The sequence below is a fragment of the Equus asinus genome, chromosome 2 (genome assembly GCF_041296235.1).
Source record: "Equus asinus isolate D_3611 breed Donkey chromosome 2, EquAss-T2T_v2, whole genome shotgun sequence".
Lineage (NCBI taxonomy): Eukaryota > Metazoa > Chordata > Mammalia > Perissodactyla > Equidae > Equus > Equus asinus.
Window position 1 is genome coordinate 95,405,364 of NC_091791.1, and position 26,861 is coordinate 95,432,224.

General features: G+C 51.8%; 2 protein-coding genes across 7 annotated transcripts; both read left to right on the top strand.

The window, feature by feature from the left end:
* Window positions 1-1,000: 1,000 nt before the first annotated feature.
* LOC106839384 (pulmonary surfactant-associated protein A) lies at window positions 1,001-5,331 on the top strand. 3 transcript variants are annotated; one of them, XM_014854053.3, is made up of 6 exons: window positions 1,068-1,131; window positions 1,586-1,678; window positions 1,972-2,166; window positions 2,446-2,565; window positions 3,269-3,346; window positions 3,840-5,331. In XM_014854053.3, exons 3-6 carry the CDS (start codon window positions 1,995-1,997, stop codon window positions 4,214-4,216), a joined length of 747 nt encoding a protein of 248 aa, XP_014709539.3. In that variant the 5' UTR covers window positions 1,068-1,131; window positions 1,586-1,678; window positions 1,972-1,994; the 3' UTR covers window positions 4,217-5,331. The 3 variants fall into 3 exon arrangements, with proteins under 3 accessions (XP_014709540.3, XP_014709538.3, XP_014709539.3); XM_014854054.3 differs by lacking the exon at window positions 1,586-1,678 and having other exon boundaries at window positions 1,001-1,131; XM_014854052.3 differs by lacking the exon at window positions 1,586-1,678 and having other exon boundaries at window positions 1,022-1,131; window positions 1,756-2,166.
* Window positions 5,332-10,927: 5,596 nt separating this feature from the next.
* LOC106839383 (mannose-binding protein A-like) lies at window positions 10,928-26,786 on the top strand. Of its 4 annotated transcripts, none has more exons than XM_070494126.1 (6): window positions 10,928-11,066; window positions 12,177-12,369; window positions 12,787-12,903; window positions 13,759-13,833; window positions 14,488-14,865; window positions 19,537-26,786. In XM_070494126.1, exons 2-5 carry the CDS (start codon window positions 12,186-12,188, stop codon window positions 14,859-14,861), a joined length of 750 nt encoding a protein of 249 aa, XP_070350227.1. In that variant the 5' UTR covers window positions 10,928-11,066; window positions 12,177-12,185; the 3' UTR covers window positions 14,862-14,865; window positions 19,537-26,786. The 4 variants fall into 4 exon arrangements, with proteins under 4 accessions (XP_070350227.1, XP_070350225.1, XP_014709535.1 ...); XM_070494124.1 differs by having other exon boundaries at window positions 10,949-11,284; window positions 14,566-14,865; XM_014854049.3 differs by having other exon boundaries at window positions 10,952-11,284.
* Window positions 26,787-26,861: the final 75 nt, after the last annotated feature.

A 26,861-nucleotide genomic window follows, 5' to 3' on the forward strand; every position in this document is an offset into this window, starting at 1 on the left:
GGAAACCTGAAAGCACTCAGTGCTCCAACAGGCTCCACTGGCCCCTGCTCCTGCGAGGGGGCTCCACGACTGAGCTCCCGCTCTCCCTGAAGACCTCAGGATGTTTCAAATCACTTACAAGTGAGCCTGGCAGTCTTTTCTGGTCCTGGTTCCCCATTGTTCCCCTCCCTGCAGCTAGAGGGTCCCTCCTAATCAGGTGGCTTGAGTAGGGGATCTCATCGATTAGGGCGTCACATGACTTGCTGACACTTACAGAAATCACCATTGCAGGTTGTCAGACATCACCCACGGCCAACCACAGAAACTGCTGCTCTCCTGGGGCCCCAGACGCTGCCCTGCCTCCCCACAACTGAGCCTTGTAGGGCAGAGGAAGGAGGAGCACGTAGAGCGTTTACTGTGACTCTGAACCGCGTGCCCACTGACTCAGCCGCAGGCTCCAGGAGCAGGAGCTGGGAGGCCTGCGTGGCTCAGTGGTGAGGCTGGTCCCCTGACAGACAGTTATTCCAGCTCGACCTGGCCACCCTCAGCTTGAGCCATGGCCTCTGCAGGGCCTGGAACCACATGGATCCTTCCAAGAGCTAAAGAGCCTCTGGAGCCAGAATGGCCCCAGGAAGGAGGCACATGGGGACACCCTTGTTTGTCACTGATCTTCCCCTTTGCTCCCCTGGAAAAGAGTCTGGCTCTGGTATGTTGTCTCCTGCTGGAGGGCGTCTGGGGACGGCGATCCTGGGACTGAGCGTGTGTCGTCAGCCAGGACTGGGGCCTTGAGGGTTCCCTTTGCCATGTGCCTCCAATGGATCCTGTAAGAGCTCTCATCCTTCACTCCTTGGCAAGCTGCTGGGGCGAGAGTGGGGGGCCTCAAGCCCAGGGTAAAGTTCCCTTCTTGTGGACCTGGAGTTTCTCTTCAGCAGGCGTCCCAAGTGGCCCTCCAGCCTGAGTGCCCCGTGAGAAAGTGTGCTGTGTAAACAGGATGGCTGTTCTGGCCCGGCCCTCCCCGGAGTAGAGGCCCTCGTGACAGGAGGCTCAACTGTGTGGAGAGGAAGCCTGGGAGCCCAGGTCCGTATAAATGGTGCTGTCCACCTCTCCACTCTGACCTGGAGGCTGAGTGCCACCCAGGCTCTGTTCGTGGGGGTGAGTTTAGCCCCATCCCCTAGGGGTCCCCCAGGACATGGGTTTCAGGCAGTGAGAACCAGCCCAGCAGCCACAGGGTTAACTAAGGGCCACACTGGGAAGGAGGGGACCTTCCTGTGCACCACGGGGAGTTGCTCCCCGGAGGTGTAACTTGGGTGCAGGAAGCGGGGCTTGCAAGTATCCTCGTGCTTTGCTGTGCTCCTTGACCAGGTCCTTTCCCACCAGGGACTAGGCAGGGCCTGCCAGGGGGAGAGAACAGCCTGCCAAGGAGAAGGGGACACCCCAGCAGGGGCGAGGGGAAGAGTGGGTGACCACCTTGGGATGGCCAAGCCATGGGTCCTTGTCGTCTCTGTTCATCCTCAGGAATATGACCCCTTAGAACCTGAAAGGAGGGTAGCTGGGGGTGTGAGGGACAGACGGGGGTAGTGAGCGGCCACATCTTTCCTCCCAACAGCTTCGGAGGGACAAGTCGGGGTTATCTCAGGGCTTAGAAGTTCCAGCTGAAGTCAAGAGGGGTGAAGTGAGTTCCCCATGGTCACACAGTGAGGTACGAGCAGAGACTCCATCAGAATCAGGTCCTCTGACTCTCCAGAGCTCCTCGCTCTACTTCTCCTCCATGCCCAGGTCCCACCGCCTCAAGCCAGAGGGATGGCGTGTGAGACCATGTCAGACACCAGATGATGCTGGGGGTTTCCAGGGACAGTCTGGATCTTCCCAGAGCTCCTGTCTGCACCTGCCCTGGCCCTCAGGCTCTGCCATATGCCTGAATCTGGACAAAGAACAGCAAAGGGAGACCGTGGCAAATGCTTCCGATGGGCCAACGGCCCTTCCTTTCTGCAGGGGGAGCTGCTGGAGCAGGAGCCATGTTGCTGTGCTCATTGACCCTCACCCTCATCTTGCTGGCGGTTTCTGGCACCAAGTGTGATGTGAAGGAATTTTGTGCTGCATGCTCTGGCGTCCCTGGCATTCCGGGGTCCCCTGGCCTGCCTGGCAGAGATGGGAGAGATGGTGTCAAAGGAGACCCTGGACCTCCAGGTACTGGATGGGAGACCCCCCTGCCTCAGCTGAGGGTCAGGGACCTGTTTTCAGAAGGTCCGTCTGTCCAGGGCTGGGTCCAAGGGTCAGCTAGATGGCGGGACATGGTGGGAGTTTCCTGGGGCCCTTAGACTGGAGCAGCCCTGGAGGCTCCATCCTCAGAGTGCCCATGGAGGGACAGGTGAGTCAGCCTGGCTGATCACAGGGGTCCCGTCACATCAGCTCCAACCCAGTTGTGGGTGATAGGTACCATATATCCATGTCCTCCTCTCTCTGCAGGCCCCATTGGCCCCCCTGGAGGAATGCCAGGTTCCCCTGGCCATGATGGGCTGATTGGACCCCCTGGTCCCCCTGGAGAGCGTGGAGACAAGGGAGAGCCTGGCGAGAGGGGCCCTCCAGGTGAGCAGGATGGGGCAGGATGACTCCGGTTCCTCTGTGGTCAGTTACAGGAGGGCTGATGCGGATCAGACAAAACCACAGAGGCCGCCAAAGGGCATATGGCTCAGCCTAAATCAGCGAGTGTGAGGTGGAGGAGAGAAATCTGGGTCTGGGTAGGAGCCACGAGGCGGGGACTCATGGGCGTTGGAAGTGTTCATGCATCACAGCTGCTGGTGGGGATATAGGGCATCGGGTGTGGGAAACGGGACGGCACTGGGGGCATTCTGAAGGGTGTACGGGGTTATGTGGACCAAGGATCCAGGCAGATGGTGTGACTGGGAGCCCCACACGCAGAGGGAAACCCCGCAGCTTTGAGTAGTGGTCAAGATCCATCAGGAGAGTGCAGAGGGAAGCACATTTGCCCTTAGTGGAGGGTGGGAGAGGGGACCCTGCCCAGAAACCACACAAACCCGCAGAAGTGGGTGGACGGAGCCATTAAAGGACATGGCAGGAAGGAAGAGCAGGCAGGGAGCTCAGAGTACACAGGGCTACACAAAGGACAAGCATGGTGCTGTATGAAAACACACCCCCATGTCGTGGACCCTTATAACTTGGGGCCTGGGCAGTGGGTGTGGACAGGCTTGCAGGGGGCATAATGCCTACTTGGCAGCACGAGGGGTCTTTGCTGGCTTGCCCCTCATCTTGGGTGGGGATCTCTCTTCAGGGCCTCCAGCTTATCCAGATGAGGAGCTCCAAACTACACTCCATGACATCAGACATCAAATCCTGCAGTTAATGGGTGGTAAGGGGGCCCCTGGGGCCTTCGAGGGTGGGGGTTCTGCCATAAGTTCCCCTCATCCTCAACACCAGACACCAGAACCTAGAAACTTGACAAACAGTTGTGGACACACAGGTCTTGGGGAAAAGAATGCTGCTTCCTATTCCTGAGGTTCTTGAATGGCCTGGAGGGGACAGAAGTAGACATGGGGAAGCAAGGTCTCTGCCTATGATGCTTTCTGTTGAGTCTCTGGAAACTGCACGGTTTCTGGCACATGATAAACAGTCAATAAGTAATGCTTAAATGGATGAATGAATGAATGAATGAATGAATAGAATGATGAGAGCTTAGAGGGGAATTTAGAAAGACTAGGATTGGAAGAGGGAGATAGAGGAAGACAGAGAAAGAGGCAGAGATGAAGAGTTTGACGACAGCATAAAGGTAGAGAGCCCAAGTGAGGGATGGGGACTCAGAGACAAGGAGGTCAGTGGCTTGACTCCGGTTCCTCTGCTCTCAGCCCTCAGTTTGCAGGGGTCCGTGCTGGCAGTTGGAGAGAAGGTCTTCTCCACCAATGGGCAGGTGGTCGATTTTGATGCCATTAGAGAGTCATGTGCCAGAGCTGGTGGCCGCATTGCCGTCCCGAAGAGTCTGGAGGAGAATGCGGCCATCGCAAGCTTCGTGACGAAGCACAACACTTACGCCTACCTGGGCCTGGAAGAGGGCCCCACCGCCGGAGACTTCTACTACCTGGATGGGGCCCCTGTGAATTACACCAACTGGTACCCAGGGGAGCCCAGGGGTCGTGGCAAAGAGAAGTGTGTGGAGATGTACACAGATGGGCAGTGGAATGACAGGAGCTGCCTGCAGTACAGACTGGCCATCTGTGAGTTTTGAGTAGATGCAGAGGCCACGGGATAGACAGGGCCCTGCCTTGCCTTTCAGCCTCCCTCCTGAGGATCCACCTGCTCTGTGAGATGCTGTAACTCCTTTACAACAAAATGTATTTGTGTCTCTTAGAGTTGGAGGTATTCTTAGCCGTTCCACACCCTGATGGGCCCTGACTCCTCCCCCATGATCACTAATCAGCCTGCCATTCCCCCTGGAGCCCCTTCTCGCACTGCATGCTAGGCAGCCACTCTAGCTTTGCCCTTTGGTGAGAGATGGAGACTTCCTTCTTACTCTGCTTGTCCAGTTCCTTCATTTATAGACAACGACAGTGAGGTCCTGGGATGGAAGGACCCTCCAAAATCACAGAGAAGGTGTCTGCTTCCGGGCCCCCTCTACTCTTTCTCTGCAGCCCACCACATGCTCAGCCTCGTCAAGATGTAGCAATTCTGGTCAAGCATAATAATAGAGACAGGCGGACTTCTAGGAAATTCCAAATGTGTGGACCTAAGGACACATTTGGGATTCTCTGGCAGTCTGGGGCCTCTGGGAGCACAGCTGGTCAGTCTCTCCATGAGGTCAGAGTGCCAGGTGGTGTCCCAGCACCGGGGAGGCCAACCCCGCCATAGTGGTTGTCATGTATTATCCAATTCCTTGAGTCTTGGGGTGCCAACTCAATGCCCTGGGCTAAAAGCAGCCAGCCTACGTCTCTAGGGAAGACCTCACCCCCACCCCAGACATAACACAAGAAACCTCCTGCTGTTGGGCATATCCCCACACCACGTCAGAGCTCAGTGAGGTGTCCACACCACTTACCATACCACTGACTATTTACTGAGCACAAACTATGTGCCAAGCACCTTGACAAGCACTTCCAATATATCTTACAAAATGTTATTTAATCTTTACACAATGTCGTGGGACCAACATTATTTCCCCATTTTTTATATCAGGTGACTGAAACTTAGAGATGTTAAGTGTTTTGTTTTATTACATGGAGCAAGTGGCAGAGGCTGGATTCAAATCCATCTACCTGGACCTGAAGCTCATGCTCGTAACTGCCCCACCCTCTCTCTGAACAGAGATGATTTAAGCATAATAAATCATGAATATGTTAACATAAATTTCCATTGCTTTGGTTCAAGAGAGATCACATTTCTTTATGCTTATGAATCAAATTAACTCTGGCTCTGAGCTCCCACTTACCTGAAAAATGGGAAATTCAGTCTCAGACTAGGCTTTCTTTGTTGGGTGGGAGGGGCAAACTTCTCTCCATCCTCAGGTTGTATGGGCAGATGGGGAACTACACAAAACATCTGGAAGAACATATGGGCATCAATGTTGATGGCTGGCATTAAGATAACTGCTGATCTAAGTCCATATGGTCCATTTGTGGGTGGTGATGTCATGCCTTCCTTTCCCCACTCAGCCACCTGGATGTTTTCCATGGCCCTCAGGTGATGGTATTCAGGGCTGTGTCCTAGACCTTTGTAAGCCACATCAGTCTTAGGTCTGCGTGGAGTGAGACCATGCCTCCACACCCCAGAGCTGAGTGGGAATCAGACCATGTCCCTACTTTCTTCAGGAGACAAACAAATGCACATCCCGTGTCCAGAAGAGCCCCTACTTTTCCCACCTTCATGTCTTAGAACATTCTCCTCATTGCATATACCTCTTTTCCTGGGCAAGAAGAGTTTCTAGATCAAAACCAACAAAACCAGATGGGAATGAGCAGAAATATTTCTCATTGTCACGTGAATGTTAATTTTTAATCTGGTCACCCTGCCACATGTCCTTAGGGCCTGGTTCATGAATTATTGAGTCTTCCCCCAAATTCAAAAAAGCAAGAAGGAGAAGCATATTTTCCAATTTTATAGATGAACAGTCTAAACCTCTGAAAACTGACGTCTTCTCATTTTTTGTTAGGTTTATTTTTACTTATGTTATGGTATTATTTGCTATTTTTACAATATTATTTTTATCACATTTTAAATCAATTATTCCTAGTTTATAAGAAAACTATTGATTTATTTTTTGTTGATTCTATATCTAACCATCTTTTGGGATTCTCATTTTCCCCCTAATATTTCTAATATAATTGATTCTCTTCTATTTTATAAATATATGATTGTATTTGCAAATGGCTGAAATTTTGCCTGTTCCTTATATTTATATTTATAGTATGTAATTCTTACCATTTTATAAGAGCTAGGAGTCCTATATGTTGTTGGAGATAGTCATATTGCCTGTTTTAGGGTTTGATGGACAGCTTTTATGAAGGGAAAGAAGTTCTTTCTTTTTCTTCATTTACTGAGATTCATTTTAATCATGAATGTGTATCAAACTTTATCAGATGGTTTTTGGGGGCATTTCCTTTGGTCTGTTAACATCAAAGGGATGTCAAGTGTGGGATGGGTCATTTCCCATTCCTGGGTACTGACATCTAGAGCCCACAGGTGAGACTGAGAGGCTCTAAGTACCTCATCTCTTAAGGTTGAAGAAATGCCCCAGGGACTCCACCATGGGACCTCCAAGGAGGGGGCTGCATGACATGAACAGCTTAGTAATTCCCATCTCCTTGGTCAGTATAAGGAAGACTAAAGAAGAGAAAGGACCTGACCCATGTTGGGTGGCATCTGTACTCTTATAGTGAAAATTATCTCTCCCTCTCATCTCCCTGTGTCATGGTGGAGGGGACTGTCCTATCCTCCTCCTAATCTTTGCAAGTAGGAATGCCCTAATTACTTTGCCTTCTCTGGTTCAGTCACCTATGGCAGGAATGGGGATTCTCTCGTGTTCAAATATTGCTGCAGCACTGAACCAGCAGAGGTCCTGATCATGCTGAGGGATGGGGAGGTGGAGGAGGGGGAAAATAGAACTGTGAACAGGGGTGTTCCGGGGCAATGTGGATTTCCACCACTTGGATCAATTTTCCCAGGGGCTGTGTGAATGTTAATGTCACAGAAGCTAGCTGGGGTTTAAACCTACTCATGATCAGGTTGCTCCTTGGAACACAAGGATTTGAAGAACAAGAGACTGTGACTTGAACTGTCCACTGACGTGACATTGAGGGTAGGGAGCATGCAGCTGGACACTCTTACTGAGTTCCTTGTCTGAAAACCAGCTCCTGGGAGGAGCTGTCATTTGTAAATGGTCATCCAAAGGCATCCAACAACCAGTTTGGATGAGCTGAGAAGCAGCAGAGTCCCCGTTGACACGTGGTTCCTCCCGTGAGCAGGTATTGCTCACCCTTGGCGGCATCATTCTCTTTACTCCTTCCCCACACACACTAAGAAATAAGAGGTCAGCCTCTGCCCATGCTTCACTTCAAGAAGCCACCACACTATGACCAGGGTGGTGATGACCCAGAGATGAAACTGAGGTCTTATGACAAAACTGGAGGACAGTAACGATTTGTTTGGACTGTGTGTTAAACCTAGAAAGTTTGCACTGCAGGTGATTGGGAAGGTTCTGTATGAAGAATTCTGAGACCATGTATTAGTTTCAAGAACAAGGTGAGCTTCAAATTTCAGGATTGTACATCTCTGCACTGAGACTCAGACTTGTTACATATTAAATTAATGAGTCGCGTGAATTCATTGCTTGATGTTGAACCATCCTTGCATTCCTGGGATGTACTTCACTTGGTCTAATGGCTGATACTCTCATCAAACTGACTATGTGCCAGGCGCTATACTTGTGTTAATGCACGTAATCCTCATTACCCCTATTACGTAGATGGTATTATTATCCCCAACTTACAAATAAGAATATTGAGGCACATAGAGGTCAAAGTGATTTGCCAAAGGTCGTGCAGCCAGCTCATGGTAGAACTGGGCTGTGAATACAGGAAGTCAGATTCCAGAGACTGTGCTGTTAACCACTAGCACATGGCTGGACTTTAATAGCCAGTTTTACTCCAGCCTTCTAGCTGGGTTCATGTCTGCTCCACATGACTTAATTATTCTGATGTTAGCAGCTACCAGGGACACATTCTTCCCACGATTGGAAGAAACAGGAAGAGACCGGGTTAAACCTGCAAGCACGTTTAAAGCTGCTGCTCCCTTCTTGCTCACAGTCACACGGCCAAACCTCAAAGGGGTGGGGCTTCACTCCGTAAATTCTAGCGGTAGGCTCTGCAAAGTTCCATGGCAAAGGGCGTGGATATGTACTTTTTTGATAAGACGAAGTGAAAAGTCAGGAAGCATAATCCAAACTACTATGGTTGTATTTGCAAAATTTATTATTTTTTTTGCAAAGAACCAGTTTTTTATATTATTATTAGCTCTCCAATTATTTCCTTATTCTAGCTCACTAATTTCATTATTTAATTTTTAGTTATTGTTCCTTATTTATGCTGTCTTTTTAAAAATATCCATTTAGGGTCTGGTCCCGTGACGGAGTGGTTAGCTCTCGAGCTCTGCTTTTGCGGCCCAGGGTTTCACCGGTTCGGATCCTGGGCATGGACATGGCACCGCTCATCAGGCCATGCTGAGGTGGCATCCCACATGCCACAACTAGAAGGACCTGCAGCTAGAATATACAACTACCTACCAGCGGGTTTTGGGGAGAAGAAGAAGGAAAAAAAGAAAAGAAGATTGGCAACAGGTGTTAGCTCAGATGCCAATTTTAAGAAAATAAGTCCATTTATCTATTGTGTAGACTTGACAGCCCCTGGAAGACTATTTTTGAGGCTTGCTGTGTCAGTTAGCTTTCATTCTGCTTATTTCCTACTGTGTCTGGTAGTTTTTACAGGGTGAACTCAAATTTACCTGGTCTCCACCTGAGGAAGCCCTGAGGAGCCTGGGCTAAGGGTGAGGTCCCCCACTGCCTTTACATCCTCGTGATGCACAAGGTTGTGATGAGCCGGGACATTTGAAAAATAATTTTTCATCTTGGTGTAAATAGCAAAATTTGATAATAATAATCATAGCAGGATCATAATAATAATAGCCTACATTCAAGCCCGAGGTCTATGGGAGGACAGGCATGAATACACGTCCTCAAAGGAGGATGTTTTCCCCACCAGAGTCAAGGCTTTCTTATTGTCCCTTTGCTCATGGTGCACATTTCTCGCTCGTCCTGCCTTATCCTCGCCCCTCCTCCCCAAGCCACCTTCCCCTAAGACTGTAGCACGTGTAGGTTCCTGGTTTTATGTAAATCTCTCAGTTTCAAATCTGCACCTTTCTGGGAGGTGTGCCCATTTGCTGTGTGGGTTGAAATGTTCCTTGCCCTCTGAGCCTATGGGCCCTTCAAAGTTGTGTCAATGCCGTCAGGAAACACAGCTCTGAGAGGGGTCTTCTTTGCAATGGCCCCTCTTGGTGCCCGGCAGGCTCCTCTATAGCAGGAACCTGGGAGGGCTGCTGAACAGGGCATGGTGACTTGAGTACACAAGGCTGATGACCCTTGAGAAGCCAAAACGCCAATCGCCAGGCAGAGCCAAAGGGAAGTGGCCTGGCCCCGCTCCCCACCAGGATAAAGCAGGCCTCTTGAGTTGTTTGGTGAGGCTAAATGTTCCACAGAGTGAGTGCGAGTTTGAAATCAAAGGTCACGTCAGGGACTTGAAAAGGGCCACTCGATCAGGCTCTGGAGATAAGAGCTGGACACTCCTGGGAACCCAGGCGTGGAGCAGCCGTGGGTTGGTCTGGTGTCCTCCCCTGCTTGTGGCCTCTCTTCTCTCCTCCCTCTCTCGATGGATCCTTCCTGCATGCCCAGCCCTGCACTGCACCTCTGGAGACGAGGGGAATCCAACATGACTCCTGTCCTAGGAAAGCAAAAACACGGGGAAAGTGGGCATGGTCGGCAGCTCTAGATGGCGAGAGGTGGAGAGGGCTGCTCCGAGGGCGTGACGCTGGAGGACTCATTCATTCTGTAAATGTTTATTGACCATTGACTGTTTCCAGGCACTCTTCTAGGTGAAGCACGACAACCGGGAACAAGACCCCTGTTCTGATGAAGTTCCTGTTCTACCGGAGTGGGGCGGTCAATAAGTGTGCAACCAAACAGATAAGAGAACTTTCCACAGAGATAAATTATAGGCAAAGAACTGAAACAGAGGATTGCAATTTCGTGATAGAGCAGCTACTTAAAATTAACCTGGGTTAGGGAAAGCCCTTCCTCCAGAGATAATACTTAAGCTAAAGTCTGAATGACAATTACACAAACAATTATGCAAGGACAGAGGGAAGTTTTCTGGGCAGGAACAGCTCGTGCAAATGTTCACACTCAGCTTGGAATTTAAGTTATCTACAAATTCCTCTTCCCCTTATGCCTAGTCCTGTGTCATTCCCAAAGAAGACACTGGATAAATGTTCCACATGAGAGATGAGTGACAAGGAGACTCAGTGTTGTAGGCCTTTAATCTCTTCTCCACCCACCCCTACCCCCAAATAAGCTAAACACTGAGGAGGGGTGAGCTAGTCAGAGCGACTGATACTGAGGGATGTGCCCCTGCGTGTGTGTGTGTGAGTGTGCATGACTGTGTGTTTGTTGGTAGAATGTCCATGTGTGTCTCTTACAGAAGTAAATATCTGGAGGGAACTATCCTGAGGATCCGTGATCCTAGAGGATCAGAGGTGGCCGAGCTGTAGAGACGCATGTGTGGGAGGGGGCAGGAGAAGGAGAAGTTCAAGCAGAAAGCTGCCAGCGCTGTGTTGGAGACCTCGCCAGCAGCCCCGGAGAACTGCCCAGAATAGAGCAGTTCTAAGGATGGTTGTTCATTAATCTGGGGTTGAAGGCCAGTCCAGCACTGTCCCTGGTCAGCAGGCTAATTGGGCCTGACTTTGCTGAGGCATCTGCCAGAGGCCTGGGCTGGAGGACCAGCTTACCTGCCACAGCCTCTGAGCCTGGGGAGGCCCTAGTAAGTCATTTCTGGAGGACAGAGGTGGGGGCCTGGGCCAAGAGTCTGGCCACTTGACTTGATCCTGGTGAGATCCAGGCAGGGGCCTTGGTAGTGTTCTCAGGCCCACTCTGGGCCTCTCTTCCTCTGACCTGGGGCATTTGTGTCTTTCCTGGATCCACTTGACCATCTGCAGACTGAAGGGTGGTCTTTTCAGCAAACGGAAGAACGGAAGTGAGGTGTGTATGCTGGCAGCTTGCTTTAGCCCTGTCACAAAACAGAGACTTTACGCAAGATGATTGACAGGCTTTTGGGGAAACAGCTGTGGTTCTGCGGGTAGTTGGGGCCCAGAGTTTAAAACAGGAGATTTTTATGTGAAATGAGAGAATGGATCTTGTAAACCAGGTCCTGCTCTGAAATGGGTCTTGTGGGGCCTCACGTCGCCTGCTATGGTTAGAATCTAGCTCTGGGGGGCTGGCCCCGTGACTGAGTGGTTAAGTTCGCGCGCTCCGCTGCAGGCGGCCCAGTGTTTCATTGGTTCGAATCCTGGGCGCGGACATGGCACTGCTCATCAAGCCATGCTGAGGCAGCATCCCACATGCCACAACTAGAAGGACCCACAACGAAGAACATACAACTATGTCCCGGGGGGCTTTGGGGAGACAAAGGAAAAAAAAAAAAGAATGTAGCTCTGGGACCCACAGGATGGGGAAGAGGAGGGAAACTGAGGCTCCCTTGGCCCTCAAGGAGGGGAGGTGAGAAAGATGAGCCAAAGATCATCCAGGCATGAACCCTCTTTGCCTTTGTGCCAGGTCACCAGGAACAAAGCTGGTTTGTCGTTTCCAGACCCTGTGGGCTCTCATGCGCCCACTAAACCCATAGCACGGGGCACTGGGGGCCCAGGGAAAATGGCCCTGTTACGTTCCTCTCGCCCCTTCCTTTGTGCTAGCACTGATGTGACTCTAACACTTTTCCCTGGTCTGTCTCCTGGCAGCCTGGGGGTAACTCAGAGCCAAGGGCTGTGACAGTCCCCTCTGTGTGGCTGCCCTGCACAGGCCCGGCACGCTGGAGGCCATAGCGAACACTGGCTAAACAAGATGAGATCACTCTCTTGACTTTCTCCACTCTAAGGTCAGGACCATGTTCCCATTTTCAGCACTTCCTGTCCTTCTTCTGTGGGTGGTGACAGCGTCCGGCTCAGGAACAACAGCCTGTGAGGACGCCCAGAAGACCTGTTCCGTGATCACCTGTGGCATCCCGGTCACCAACGGCACCCCGGGCAGAGATGGGCGAGATGGAGCCAAGGGAGAAAAGGGAGAGCCAGGTACGAGACGGGCCGCTCTGCCTTCTCAAGACCCCACCCAGGGGGAGACTCTTCCCTGGGAAGGTCCAGCACAGAGACGTGAGGGGTCACCTTCGCTGCGGAGGACAACAACTCACTCAGAACCGCTCCTGTGAAAGGTCGTTCTCCCCAGAAGAAAGATGCCTCTCGGCTCCTCCAGATCCCGCATGTCCACCCAGGGACTGGAAATGTGTGCTTGTCTGTGGAGAGGGGTGTCCTGCCTGCTCAGGGAGCCGGCCCTCGGCGCAGGCTGCCCCGGGGACGCAGGGACAGCTTCCGTCTTTGGCCATCACACATTCACTGACGGTTTCCTGAGCTCAGTGTGAATCGAGTAGTGGGCTTTTGGAGAAAGAGAATGAGCGACAGCTACGGGGTCACCTTTCCTTTGTCTTCCAACAGGACAAGGGCCCAGAGGCCTGCAGGGCCCTCCAGGGAAGCTGGGACCTCCGGGAAATACAGGGGTTCCTGGGCCGCCAGGAGCAAAGGGCCAGAAAGGGGATCGTGGAGACAGTTCAGGTAAGGAGCTTAGCTGGCATCGTGGTGCCGGGAACCTGAGGGCCAGGTGACATGTGCACCTTCTCCTGCTGCCTCCCTGGCAGGGGCTCAGCTCTGCTGCCTGACCCGGCACCCACGTTCCTCCTCCACGTTCCCGGGACCAGAGGGTTCCCACTAGCACCTGAGCACAGACTTCCAACCCTGCCGGGCACCCCCAGCAGGCCCTGCAGGAGACGGGCCTGGCTCTCCAGCCGACGGGGTCCACAGGCTGCAGAGGAGGAAACGGGTCCTCTGAGTGTTGGGTTCACGTCTATTGTCACCAGAATGGCCTGAAAATGCTCTGCTTCACGGGATCCCTAGACAATGGGAAAAAATCACAGCAACTGGGTTCAGAGTAAAATAATTTCAGTAACAGCGAAAGAAAAACGATCACCTCTTGTTAATATTTATCTACTAGCCCATCAAAATTATAAAAGTATGAAAAAGTTTGCCTGGAATAAGAAACGAAAGAGAATGATTAAGAAAAATTTTCACAAAAGGAGAATAATGAGTTGGGCCTTTTATAATAAATAATTATAATATTGCAATATTTAAGCAGTGTGTGAAAAAAAAAATCCAGAGGTGTAATTTACAAGTTATTATTATTAGCATTAGTTCCAGAGTTATAGTTTACGAGAGTTACTTAAAGTGGATCTGGGAAGGTGGAAGTACAGTTTTTTTCCCTGTTGCTTCTTTTTGTTTTCTTATTTTTCTGTAATAAGCATACTTTTTAGTAAGATGTATATATATATATATTTCTGTTTTTTGCAAAATACTCTGCTCTCCAACTTTAGGTCTTCTCAATAAATACATACCCTTCCCCCTATTGCTTTGCAGTTGCTGAGTCTAAGCTGGCGAACTTAGAGCAAGAACTAAGGACCCTGAAATCAGAACTGGACCACATCAAAAAGTGTAAGCTTTTTTCCTGCCCCCGGTGTGTTCTTGGCTCTCCTTTTTCTTCATAGTGCTGTAGGTTTGGGGGAGGGTAGAAGAGAACCAGCATTTTTGAACACATTATACACCAGGGCCTGAGCTAGGCAGGCATTTTCTCATTACATGGTTTCATTCAGTCCTCCCACCAACCGTATTTGGGGGGATTATACCCATTTTATTTACAGGTGAGAAAAAATAGATCCAGGAGCGCAGGTGATTCATTCAACGTCACACAGCTAGGAAGCAGCAGAGGAGGGTTGCACGGAGTCTGCCAGCTCCAGAATCTCTGCGCCTTTCTCAGCAGCCAATGTTCTCAGATGGCTGTCCACGCCTCTCCCTCATCCAGGAGCCCAAGCCGGGCAGTGGGGCCCAAGCGTGTTTCCCTATGTCCACCTGCACTGGGACAGTTTTTAACAGACAATTGTCTCAAGGCTGGGATTCCAGGAGAGTCCAGGCTTTCGGCCAGGCACTTGCTCTGCAGCGGAGGAGCGCTTCCTCGCTGGGATCTGATCCGAGGAGGTGCAGCATGGGCCCTTTTCCAGAGTCCTGAGCTCCCAGAGAAGGGCTTCTTCACCTGCTGTCCTGGGCTGGGCTCCAAGCCACGCCAACCTCACCCACCCTTTGTGATTTCAGTGCAATTCTTCTCCTTGGGCAAAAAGTCTGGGACGAAGCTCTATGTGACCAATGGTGAAAAGATGCCTTTTTCCAAAGTGAAGGCTCTGTGTGCCGAGCTCCGGGCCTTCGTGGCCACCCCTAAGAATGCTGAGGAGAACAAAGCCATCCAGAATGTGGCCAATGGAGTTGCCTTCCTGGGCATCACAGACGAGAGGACTGAAGGGAAGTTCGAGTACGTGACAGGAGGGAGGCTGGCCTACAGCAACTGGAAGAGCAACGAGCCCAACAACCACGGCTCGGGGGAGGACTGTGTGGTCCTCCTGCAGGATGGCTTGTGGAATGACATCACCTGCTCTTCCTCCTTCACGGCCGTCTGTGAATTCCCAGCCTGAAGAGGTGGGTTCCTCAGCCCCCTCCCGGGGGCCCTGCAGCGCTCTCTGCTGCTCCGAAAGAGAATCCAATGCCAGTATTCCCACACCTGGTGTTGGCTCGTTCCTTCACGGGGATGGGAGGAAAAAGAAGGGAATGTGTTTGCTTGTGGGGTGAGAAGTGGAGAGAGGCTGACAGTGGGGCGTGAGGGTTTCTGGTCCAGTCGTGGCAAAGGACGCCGTCTGTCCTGCCTAAGAGCACAGCGTTGGGTCAGAGTCAGCCATGGCAAGGGTGCAGTTACACCCTCTGCTCTTACCTCGAGGACACTGCTGCCCCCTGGAGGACCAGTGCAGGGCCACATCTGCGTCAGCGTGGGCAGTAGATCTCAGCCTCTGATTGATCCAATTCCTTTTTCTCCAAGAGTTGCCACTACTTGATGCCAAACTCTCCTGCCTTAAGTTCTTTCCCATGGCCAGAACCATGTCACAGCCCAGGGCTAGTCACTAGGGTGATCTTGAGGACAAAAGGCATCCTTTTACTCCTGAATACTTTCAGGAGACTGGTTTGATATGGTGGCACATACTGGCCTCATGGGTGGGAGCAATCGGCAGGCAGGCCGGGTCCCTCTCCGCAGGGCATCATCAGCCTCAGTGCCCCCATGTTCAGCATCCCCTTCCTTCTGTGACATCCTCATCCAATTATAGGTCAATGGCCCATTATTAATAGAGACAAGAGGCAAAACTCCCCAAAGGTGAGTTTCATACCCTGTGGGTCAAATTACGCGGCGTCATTCAGTCAGCAAATAAATCCTCCCCTGAACCGAATTCTGATGAACCGGATTCTGATGCTCTGTTTGCCACAATCCTGCTCCGGCCATGGAGGTTTTTCAGCAATACCAAGGCAGATGGGGCCGAGACTATATAGAATCCCCTCAGCAAATTGGGGGAGGAGAGTGAATTCCAGCTCCAATAATGCCATTCACAGAATGAGATTGGGAAATATTTCGTGATATTTTCCTTTGTATTTGAACTACCAGAGACAGCACCTCACACCTAGTAAGTGCTTGCTGAGTATTTGTTGACAGGGTCCACTGAAGAATTACGGATGGATGAGCAGGTTGGACACCAAGAGTGCAAACAGGGCAGAGCTCTCCCAGGGGGGCTCCCTCTGCAGGGCTGCCAGGCGGGGACAGAGTTGGGCCGGGACATGCTGAGGCCCTGGGCTGTTGGGGTGAGGGTGACAGGACCTGTGCCCCTGGCCTCTAGCACACCTAGACTGTCACATCACTGAATTCCCAATCCCGCACGGCTTTTCTTTAGGCACCGCCCTTGGGGACAACGAGAAGAGTATTTTTGTGATGTGGAGCAGAACAATTCACTATTTTCAACTCAAACCCAGACTGCCTTTTGCAAAGGAAGGCGAAGCTGCTTAAAACTCAGAGGCTCATAGGAAACCACAGGCCATGTGGCAAATAGAAAAAGGAAAGACTGGAAACTTTTTAGAAGGAAAGAAGGTACACATAGGATCACCCAGAACAAGAGAACGACCATATCATGCACGAAAGTTACATCTAAATTTTCTCATAGCCAGGACGAAAATGAGAAATCAGAGACGTTAACTATCATATAATTTTTTCTATTTTATGTAACGGGTGGGGATCGTGGTCCGCCCTGAGATGAGCGTCTCCTTTGTTTATACTGTGCGTGAAGGACAGTCTCTTTAGCTGTACAACTGTAGAAGACGCAGTCGTGTCCTTCACATGGATTGCTTCCCAGTAGCTAATGATGGCCCCCCATTCAGGGAAAGGTGATAGGAATCTCCAGGACGAGCTCACATTCTCCCATCCCCGTCAGGCTTCTTCTTCCCCTGACCCAGCACCGATGGTCTTTTCGGGCTCCTCTCTCTCAGTGTATCCCCTTGCCCCCATTCTCCCCCGGATCTAGAAATGGAGACAACCACCTCCCTATGTTCACTTCTCAGTTCTTATCAGCAGGCAGCGGGGCCCCTTGCCAGCCAGCTCAAGAGAAGGAGGAGCTAATCTAAGAAACAGGGTTCTCACGAGAGTCCGAAGGTAGAAACTGCGGTCCATCGGGCTTCCCAGGATCTGGAACACGAGGGGAATGATGGACTCAAGGAGACTCTGCAGGCGGTCTCTCCCGCTCCCTGGATGACCGAGGGCATCTCTTGCACAGGGGCCCTACTGAAGCCAGGTGCCGCAAGAGCAGACCTCAGGGGCCTCAGGCAGCACCTTCTCCTGGGACCTCGGGAGTGGGGATGACGGAGCAACCTCCTGAGCCCTGCAGTTGGTTCTGGTGGAGCAGGAGGCCCCACCGTATCCTTCCCCAGGCTGGCTTTTGGACTGGAGACGGGGCAGACACACACAACCTGCAGCGCCTTCCTTTGCTGCCTTTTGCACAGAGTAAGAACCGGAAGGTCGTGCCTCAGAGCATTCCTGGGAGGGGAGGGAGGCTCAGGCCCCTGTGGAGCCTGGGCCTGACCCTGGGGTCATGCTGGGGACGCACAGGGCCTGGGTCTCCGTGAGCGCAGCTATGGCTGAGGGAGGGACAACAGCCTCTCCGGTGGGCAGTTTAGGATCTGGGAGCAGGAGGCTGCCCTTTGAGGACAGTTCCCTGACCTGCACACCAAGCGGCATGGCGGAACCTGGGCCTCAGTCTGCCCACCTGTAAACTGGTCTGCGAAGGCTTTCCCTTCAAAACCTGGATGAATGGACAGCCACGCGCTGACCCAGACCTCAAGGCCTATTCCAGGAGCAAAGCTGTGGGGTCTGAGAACTGTTTCCAGTTTTTGTCACCTGTCAATTTTGTCCAAAGTAACCGTGGACTGAGCACCTACACCTATTTCTCACGTCCACAGAAAGGCCGTCCGAGCAGGTGAGAATGGCCAATACACCTTGCTCTGGGCACGGCAGCTCTGAGTTCAGATCACATCTGTGAGTCAACGGTCTCCTGTGGAAGTGTAGACATGGCCAGGCCGACTGTGATTTGCTTCCCGGGCCAGCATGAAAGCAACTGCCCACTCCCGTGGCATTCAAGGCCCGGCTCTGGCCGCGCGCGGGTCCTGCATCTGCAGGGCCTTGTTCCTACAGGACCGTCTCTCTCTGGAGTCCGCCAGCTCTGCTGTGCTCACTTTTAGCCACGCCCAAACCAGAGGGCCGGGGCTTGGGGTGCTAGCTGAAGGCCTAGCATCACCTGCCTCGAATCCCCCTCCTTCCCAGGACCAGCTGCCTCGCTTCTCTGTGGCTGTCCAGGATCGACCAGCTCCGGGGGCACAGTCAGGCCCCGGCCTCGCCCCTTGGTGTGGGCGTCAGGGCCGACAGCCTCTGCCCTGGTTGTTTGTTCGTTATTGTATAACTGATCTGTGCTTCCGAACCTGCCAGAAATCGGGGATTTTTTTTTCTCATTAACCAGTAAGAGATCAAATGTCATCCTGGGGCCTGGGCTCGAGGCATCGGGACGTGGCCTTTGTAAGGTGATGTTGTCTCAGTGTCCCGAGTGGCTGATGGAACGCTGGGAGGAGAGGAGGGCCTCCGGCAGGCTCTGTCTGGGAAGAGGGCTCCCCACTCTGGCGGGAACGTGTGTGGGGAGGAGACAGTGTCTCCAGCTAGGGGTCAGTGGTTTGTCCAGGAAAACACAGGTGTTTTGCTCAAAAGAAGTGGGATGCAAGTAGCCATTAACTTGCTAAGCAAATGCCTTGGACTCGGCTAGCCGCCGCCAGCCCCGGGTCCAACCTGCCCTGTCCTGGCAAGCAGAGTGCCTGTGCCATCTCATCTCATGCAACTCTTCAGAGCAGTGACAGCAGAATTGCCTGGAAAGCTTGGCCAGATCCTAGGATCTTGGCTCCCCTCTGGACTCAGTGACTCAAAAATCTCAGAAATCTGTCGTCTTCACGAGGCCCCTCGGTGAGCCAGATGTTTGCCCCATTTTGGAAACCATCGCCTAAGAAATCCAGTCACCACAGCTGCTTCCTGCCTCATCTCACCTTTGCAGGGAGCCCTGGAGCCAGGGAGCCGGGGCTTCATCATTCCTTGTAGGTCAGACCCCAAGCTCCTTCAACGATTGGCGCCCCGCTAGTGAAAAGCAGCTGCCGACCTACATCCTTCCCTACCCGTTTCCAGGGTCTCTCTGCCTCCCCTGACTTCCAGGGTGGGTCTGCACCTGGGATACCTCTGGGGAGTGTCTGGGACTGGGGGGCCCTGGGCAGGTGAGACTCTGAGTGGGGCGTTGTGTATACACTGATTTGGGGGTATTTGTCTGTGTTTCTGTGCACGTGTGAGTGTGTGCGTGCAGACCCAGGGCTTACCGTCCTCTGCATCCTGCTGCCAGGGGCTCAGCCCTGCTCTCCCCTCAGCCCGAGGCCAGGCCGCTATCTGCATGCCCTTCAATGGGGAGCATTGGCTCTGGGGGGTCCCAGAGTTTCTGGGCCAGCTGTGTGGGTGCTTGGTCCACAAGAGGCCCTGAGCTGTGCCCAGGGACAACTAGGGCTCCACAGAGATTGTCTGGGTGCTAATATGATCCTGCCTGCCAGGCCTTGGATCAAATGCCCTCATTACCCGCCCAGTCCTTATCTGACACTGGATCTAAGGTTGCCCAGCCCCAGACACCATTACAATGCTCTGTTTCATTGTCTCACTAGCAATTACAATCATCTAAAACCATCTTGGCCATTTATGTGTTTAAGTTACATCAGTGTAGCAGCGTCATCGAGAGGACCCTGGAGCCAGACTGCCTGGATTCAAGCCCTGGATCCACCACTTTGCAGCTGTGTGACCTCAGGCAAGTCACATGCCCTCTCTGTGCTTTAGTTCCCTTGATGGCAAAATTGGGATAATAGTAGAATGCCATGCAAGTGTTCGTTCTTCTTGTTGTTGTGATTATTTCAAGACTATGCTTCATTCACCTGTGCAGCCCCAGGGCCTAGAAAAGGCCTAGGAGCCACAAACACTTGATAACTTGGATGAATAAACGAATGAACAAATGAATGACTGAATCTCAGTTCTCCCCAAGATGGGTGACCCAACTCCCTTCTCTGGGGCCTGGCTCAGCTGCAGGCTGGACCCAGGAGAGAAACAGCCAGACTCATTTTGGAAAGTGGCTCTGGGCGCAGCCTGCTTTCAGGGGGAACTGCAGGTAGTGGCCCGGTAAGCTGTGCCTCCTGCTGCCCTCTGCTGGTGGTCTGGAGACAGGGCTGGGCAGCAACCAGAGGTCACAGGGCAGCCAGGTGAGGCCTGTCTGCATCTGCGCACGCTCTTGCTTTACTCCGCTCCCCTTTTCACTCGTTTCACCCCCACTTGGAATGCTGTTCCCCAAACCCCCTACCCTGCAGGGCCAGGGCCAGACGCACGCTCCCGTGGGGTGACCACGGGTCTCCAGCAAGCCGGGCCTGGCAGCCCTCACTGTCCTGCAGGCCCTGGGTCCTGGCGGAATTCTCTGCTCCTTGTCTGTGTGTCCGTCTCCTTTCCAAACCTGGACTGTGACTCTTCGGGGCAGGACCCGCGTGCCACCCCCTACCCTCCTTCCTGTGTGCCCTGTGGACAGCCCTGCTGCTCTGGCCTGGCTCTGTGGAGCCTGCAACTGTGGTCTTCCCATCCATGGACTTTCTGGGTACCTTTCTGAAGTCCGATAAGAATCCAGCCCAAGGCTTTGCCCCCCGTCAGCATCAGCAGGGAGAGAAGCTGGGCTTGTCTCAGAATCAGTTCTTCTGGAGAACACCGCTAAGTGTTTACTCACGATTTTTGTGGTGACCCCACATTGTCTCAAAAGTAGGGGCAGTTGAGGCTGGGGACCTGTAACTCAGGAAACTTTAGGGGCTAGCCAAGGACCTGTGGGGGCACCGGTACAGGGGACGTGGGGATCTCCCCGGGGTCTCAGGTGGAGATGACTTTGTGGTGCCACCAGCTGTCAGTCTCTGTTGCAGTCCTGTCCTCGGGCTTCTGGAAGCCCAGCTGACAGACGACCCGGGATTCTTGCCGAGGTCCTGGAGGTGACATCATGGGCTCAGGGCGTGCCCCTGGTTGGGTCCTGCAGAGCGCTGCCCCTCAAGCCGACCTGGCAAACACCAGCACGCGGCTGCCTCTCTTCTCCCCAACGTCGTGGCTGACAGGGCTCATCAGCTGCCCCTCCTCAGCCTGGACGAGACCCTGGAAGCCAGCTGCGCCCCGCAGTTATCACCCAGGGCTCCGGGATGGCTGTGGGAAGGAAGGCACTGTCTGCCCGCCCAGTGCTCCTGACCTGTCCCGCTTCCTGCTCACGGAGGAACCATGGCCTCAGCCACCACAGAGGCGCGATCAGGTACCATGTGCAGAGTCGCACGTGTGACCGTGTCCCCACTGGGGACATCCTCCGGAGAGCTCACCTTGCCCCCCCATGCAGACTCCTCCCTGTGCCCATTTGGAGGCAGTTTCTGGGTGACCACGTCCCTTACATGGAGGGTCTGAGTCCTGAGCTCTCCAGGGCAGGAATCAGGTGGCCCACTCTTCTGGATTCCCTGTGCGAAGGGGTCTGGGGGTCTGGAGGTGGAAGCACCCGCGGAGTCTGAGATGGAGGGTGGAGGATGGTTGGAGAGGGTGAACACCACTCACTGTGACACAGTGATTCTTGACCAGCCACCAGGGTGATGGCTGATCCACAGAGAAAGAGCTGGGTCCCCTCCCCTCCCTGGCCAGGGAGCCAGGAACTGCATGGAGCCACAAGGCCAGAGGTGTAGACCCGGACCCGGGCCACGGAGTAACGGCCACGGAGGGCCGAGGGGGCACAAGTTCGGTCTTTCCTCCCCTCACTAAATCCTGACCACGTCTGGAAGGAGGGGATAGGGGCCCTGGAAGGAGGGGGATATGGCGCCTGGAAGGAGGAGATACCCCTGGAAAGAGGAGATGTGGCGCCTGAAAGGATGGGATAAGGCGCACGAAAGCTCTTTCTGTGGTCACAGTGCCTTTCTCATTGCTACTCCTCTACAAATTGGTGTTTTGTCTTATATAGATTTATCAGGAGATACATATCCATATATGTATATTTTTTTTTTTTTGAGGAAGATTAGCCCTGAGCTAACATCTGCCTCCAATCCTCCTCTTTCTGCTGAGGAAGACTGGCCCTGAGCTAACATCCATGCCCATCCTCCTCCACTTTATATGTGGGACGCCTATCACAGCGTGGCTCACCAAGCAGTGCCATGTCCGCACCCGGGATCCGAACTGGCAAACCCCGGGCCGCCGAAGCAGAGCAAGCAAACTTACCTCTGCACCACTGCGCTGGGTCCCAAGCATATATTTTTTTAATTTGTCTTTTAGAAAATCTGGTTTCTGGGTTAATTTATCATTTCTGTTATTTTTATTTATTTTATGTTTCATTAATTTCACTTTTTATATTTGTTTTGTCTCTTTTTGTTGTTTTTGAATTTTGTTTTAAAAAGATGAACACAGTGTATTTTCAGTTCATGTTTTTATGTTTTCTAGATTTTTAGTCATGAAAGTAAAGTATATTTTCCTCTGAGGATAGCTTTAACTCTACCCCATAGATTTTTGGGTACATATTGTGGTTTGAATTTGTTAATGACTACTAAGATTGTGCAATTTTCCATGTTTCAATACTATTGGCCATCATTATCTCTCTTTTTATGAATTTCGTCTTCTCATTCTTATCCCACTTTTCCTATTTAGGTATTCATCTTTTTCTTATTGATTTTTACTTATGTATTTTGCACATAAACCAGCATTTTAATCTTAATTTCATGTTGTGTTTTACTTTTTGCCAGAGAAGTTTTATAGATTTTTGTGTAGTCAGATGTATCAATAATATTATTTTGGTTTTCTTCTCTGACGTCATTCTTAGATAGCTCTTTCCTCCTCCATGACTACACAAATCGTTACTTATATTTTCTTCTGATTTTGATTTTTATATGTTACTGAAAGAATATGATTTTATTTTTCCTTTAAATGCTTAACCATTTAACTCAGCATTATTAATTGAACAATTCCTTATTTTCCTACAATATTGGTATTCTATTTTTGTCATGCATATATGATATATATATGTATATGTGTATCTGTAGACCCTTGGACCCTTTTTGGATTTTGTGGGGTTTTTTACATTGTTTTGTCTTTTCCTGTGTCAATAATACACTATTGTGCCTGTGTTAGCTTTATAAAGCCCTTTAACAAAAGATGATTAAGTCCACTCTTGTTACATTTTTTTTTAAGTAATTTTTCGGGCTATTCTGGGTGTTTGTTTTTTCATGAAAGCTTTCGAACCATTTGATGAAGTCCTCACAGCCTCAGTAGCTCTTTTCGGGTTTGAATCCTTGGAGAATTCACATCCCCCTCATCCTCTTCCCACTCTCTTGGATCCATTCCTCTGATCACAAAAGGCGTTTTCTCGGCCTGAAGCTGCCATCCGACCTTTCGGCCCTGGGCTGGCCCAGCCACTTACACCCAGAATGAAGCACTCAGGGAGTTAATGAGTGCAGAGGGGCTGGCGTGAGTCATAGTGACTATTTCCTCAGATCAAGAGCCTGGAAACATCTTGAAAACACTTTATTCAGTCCTACAAAGGACTTACAGGTAGGAATTAAGGATTTCATTTGCTCAGCTCCTGCACTTATTCACTTCATTTGTTCTGTCTACTTACTAAATAAATATGAAAAGTGCCATTTTGCTCAGGCGGGGCCCTCGTGAGTCCCTCTGTGGCTCAAAGCCCTCTGAGCTGGGCCGCCTGAGGGAGACCACATTGCTTCAATAAACAGAGGTCAAATGTGTCAGTGTTCACAAGGTACCCAGTAGGGACTGGCCACGTATAACGACCCCCAGCTCCCACTCACGGTCTATGTGGATCCAGGGGATCCCCAAAGGCCGTTGCTTTCCACACTTTCACTCAGGGTTCCAGATCGCTGGATCGTACCACTTTATATCTGCCAACACTTCTGTGATGACCATAGCATCGGAAAAGAGGGCATTTCCGAGATGTGCACTGGCCCTCATCCGCTTCCACCCAGAGGTGACACGTCACAGGCCTCTCTTATTGAAATGTTGGCAAATAACAGTGAAATGGATCACAAGATACCAGCTCTTAGTCATACAGAGGCCTAATAGTCACAGACAATTAGACTGAACAATTATAAGGAGTGTCCTGGTGACCGCGCCAGGAGATGGCTGTCCTCTATTCTCCCGGCTCACAGGTTTTATAGTCATCCACTCATTCCAAGTCTACTTGCTGAGCACCCCGATTGCCCATCGCTGGAGCACCATTCTACAGCTTATCTCTGATGTTAGAGACACACAGGGCTACAGCGTCTGTGAGGGCATGACCAGCTGTGTCCATCCAGTGCCTGGGAAATATTTGACATATAAATTAATATTTTATCTCCAGATACCTGGCTTCTTTGCTCTTGTATTTAAGACAGGTGACTTGGAAAGGTCAAGCATGGCACTGAAGTTGAATTAAGGGCCTCCGGAAGGTAAGAGTCATTGAGAATGCCCTGAACTTAAGTGACTCGGTAGTCCGTGTTCTATATAAGGGAATTCAGGGCAAAGATGGGATCCTAGGGAAGCAAACCCCAGAGGGCTCCCCACTGCTGCTCATTATGAGATGTGGGCTGGTTTGGTGGCAGGAGGGTTGAGAACCAGCAGGCAACTTGAGAATGTCCTATTCAACTGAGCAGGAGCTTCCTTATGAAACCGCTGTGGTCGTCTCCCCTCCAGACAGGAGGGGCCCCAGCCTGCTCCCAGGAAGTCACTTGGCATTGCGAGGGTCGTAACGCTCCTGAGAACATACGAGTCACAGTCCTGACTTCTTCTGGCACCGAGGTCACTAGACTAGGAACCATGTCTACTGTGGTTGGGGTGGGGCTGAAACGGCTTAAGATCTGTGTTGACTGCTGCCCAGGAATGTCAGTACAGGAGAGGCCACTACTCTGTAGAATGGTGTAGACGTGCGTTTTCTGAAATAGCTGCCCCAGTCCTCTCCCTTACCCAGGCTGTGCCTGCAGAGCCAAATGACACCTCCTTACTTGCTCTCTGTGCCGAAGAGCAAACCAGACTCCTGTGGCCCACGGGGCAGGTTGACCAGAAGCTTCTTCCTGGCGTCTGGGTTCTCCACATTCCCAGCCTTCAACATGGCAGGAGGTGTTTTTTTTCCCTACTGAGTCACATAGTTCTGCCACTCTTTCCTTCCCTCTTGTCAAGAAATAGGCTTTGGCTTAAGTATTGGAGCGGATAGTGACCACGTTGAGAGGGTCTGCCCAGACCAGCACAACCTTGTCTGGGTCCCAGTGGGTGTATTGTACAGTGTGGTCCCTCCCAGGCCCCAGGTTTAATTGGTTGGACCAGAGGGTGACATGTGGGGCAGGTAGATTCATTTCCACGGGAGTTTTGAATTGATGTCAAGCGAGAGCCTCTGATCTCTGGGTGGCAATCTCTGTGAAACACGATTCCCTATGCTGGGCAGTTGAGACACTCGCAAGCAGAGGAAGCTGGTGGGTAAAGGAGGAAAAAGTGAGGATGCACAGAGAGAGACAGAGGCCAGCGGGGAAGCACGATGCTGCCTGTGCTCCCCGAGACCGTCTTGAGCCAACTCAGAACTCTCTGTTCTTGGAAGAAATGCCTCTCTCTGGCTTAAACAAGATTCAGTTACTGTCTCTTATTTGCAGTAAAAAAAAAAAAAAAAAAAGGCCTTTCTAAGCTCCCTCAACGAGCGTGTCCAGGTGCAGCCCCTGTTCTGGAAAGTTGTTTGCTCATTGTTGTATAACTGACCTGTTTCAAAAGCTTCCGGGGAATGGAGATTTTCCAAGAAACAGGAGGAAGATCTTATCAGAGAGCCTGAGCTGCATGCTGTGGCTTTTGTTTGATCCCTGAGGCATGACTGCAGGGGTGTTGGGAAGAGGGGTGGGTCTTGGGGGTCCCGTTCAGGCAGGATCAGAAAGGGCAGTCACCCTGGTCCCTGAGAGCAAAGAGACAGCGTTTGGTTTCCTGTCTGGGGAGGGTTCATCCACGTGTCATTCCAATTTCTTAAGCACTGGTGTCATTTAAATCATCTTAGCCGTAGTCTGTCAATGAAATCAGCTAAACATAAAGAGGCCTTTGGCCTAAAAATTCACAGGCCAAAAGTATAAGCTTTGAGGTCCCATGACCGTTTTCCGAGGAGCTGTAGAAGCTGCCTGCGGCCCCGTGCGAGTCCCTCCCTCTCTGTGCTTGGTTCCCATATCCGTCAAAGGACGAGGAGGATTTGACTGGACTACCTCTGGGGCAGAGTAGGGGAGGAAACTTCTGGAACTGCCAGGCCACAGGAGGGTTGGGGATGAACCTGGGCATGAGATGAATCTGTGCCTGATGTTTCAGAGGGAGTTAGGACTTTGCAGACAGTGCTCCCTCCCATGAGCCAGGAGGCAGTCACACTGACACAGATGGAGGGAGGACCTGGGCTGTGTGAGGATGAGGAGTCGACGGGGGTGAGGCCATGCAGTCGGGGGCGCGGGGTGGGGGCGGACGCTCCCGCCAGGTCATCCTGCTATGCTGTGCAGCTGTCTGGGCTCAGGCCTTGAAGCAGGAGGCAGCCCCTGAGGCCTCCCAGCCCCCTGGGTACTCCAGATTGCAGTGGCTACAGGAGTCTGTAGCTCAGGGAGAGGTCCTGAACAGGGGTGCACGTGGGGAGCCGTAAGCAGAAGGCACTGGAAGCCATGGGACAGATGAGCTCACCCTTAGGGAGCACAGGGAGAGAAGAGAACCGAGAGCTGAGGGTCCAGCGCTGGCCATTAAGTGGCCAAGAGGAGCCACAAAAGAGGCTGCTAAGGAGCAGCTGTAAGGATGAGATAAAAGCCAGCCAGAGTGGTGTCCTGGAAGCCAAAAGAGGAAGAGGGGGGAGGGGAGAGGGGTCAGCGGACTCGGAGGCAGGGGGAGGAGGGCTGACGAGGAGCCATCGGGCTTTGCAGGAGGGAGGTCTTGGGAACCTGATTTTACCCCTGCAGCTGAGAAAGCGGTGGCCTTCCCTCCTCTGCCAGGGCTCCCACCGTGTGCGGCC

What these genes read in the sequence shown, in the direction of transcription:
- LOC106839384 (XM_014854052.3), top strand. Translation starts at nt 1,935, where the DNA reads ATGCTTCCGATGGGCCAACGGCCCTTCCTTTCTGCAGGGGGAGCTGCT. An exon ending in AGGAGACCCTGGACCTCCAG is followed by an intron (nt 2,167 to 2,445) that starts GTACTGGATGGG and finishes CTCTCTCTGCAG; the next exon opens with GCCCCATTGGCCCCCCTGGA. An exon ending in TGGCGAGAGGGGCCCTCCAG is followed by an intron (nt 2,566 to 3,268) that starts GTGAGCAGGATG and finishes ATCTCTCTTCAG; the next exon opens with GGCCTCCAGCTTATCCAGAT.
- LOC106839383 (XM_070494126.1), top strand. Translation starts at nt 12,186, where the DNA reads ATGTTCCCATTTTCAGCACTTCCTGTCCTTCTTCTGTGGGTGGTGACA. An exon ending in GGGAGAAAAGGGAGAGCCAG is followed by an intron (nt 12,370 to 12,786) that starts GTACGAGACGGG and finishes GTCTTCCAACAG; the next exon opens with GACAAGGGCCCAGAGGCCTG. An exon ending in GGATCGTGGAGACAGTTCAG is followed by an intron (nt 12,904 to 13,758) that starts GTAAGGAGCTTA and finishes ATTGCTTTGCAG; the next exon opens with TTGCTGAGTCTAAGCTGGCG.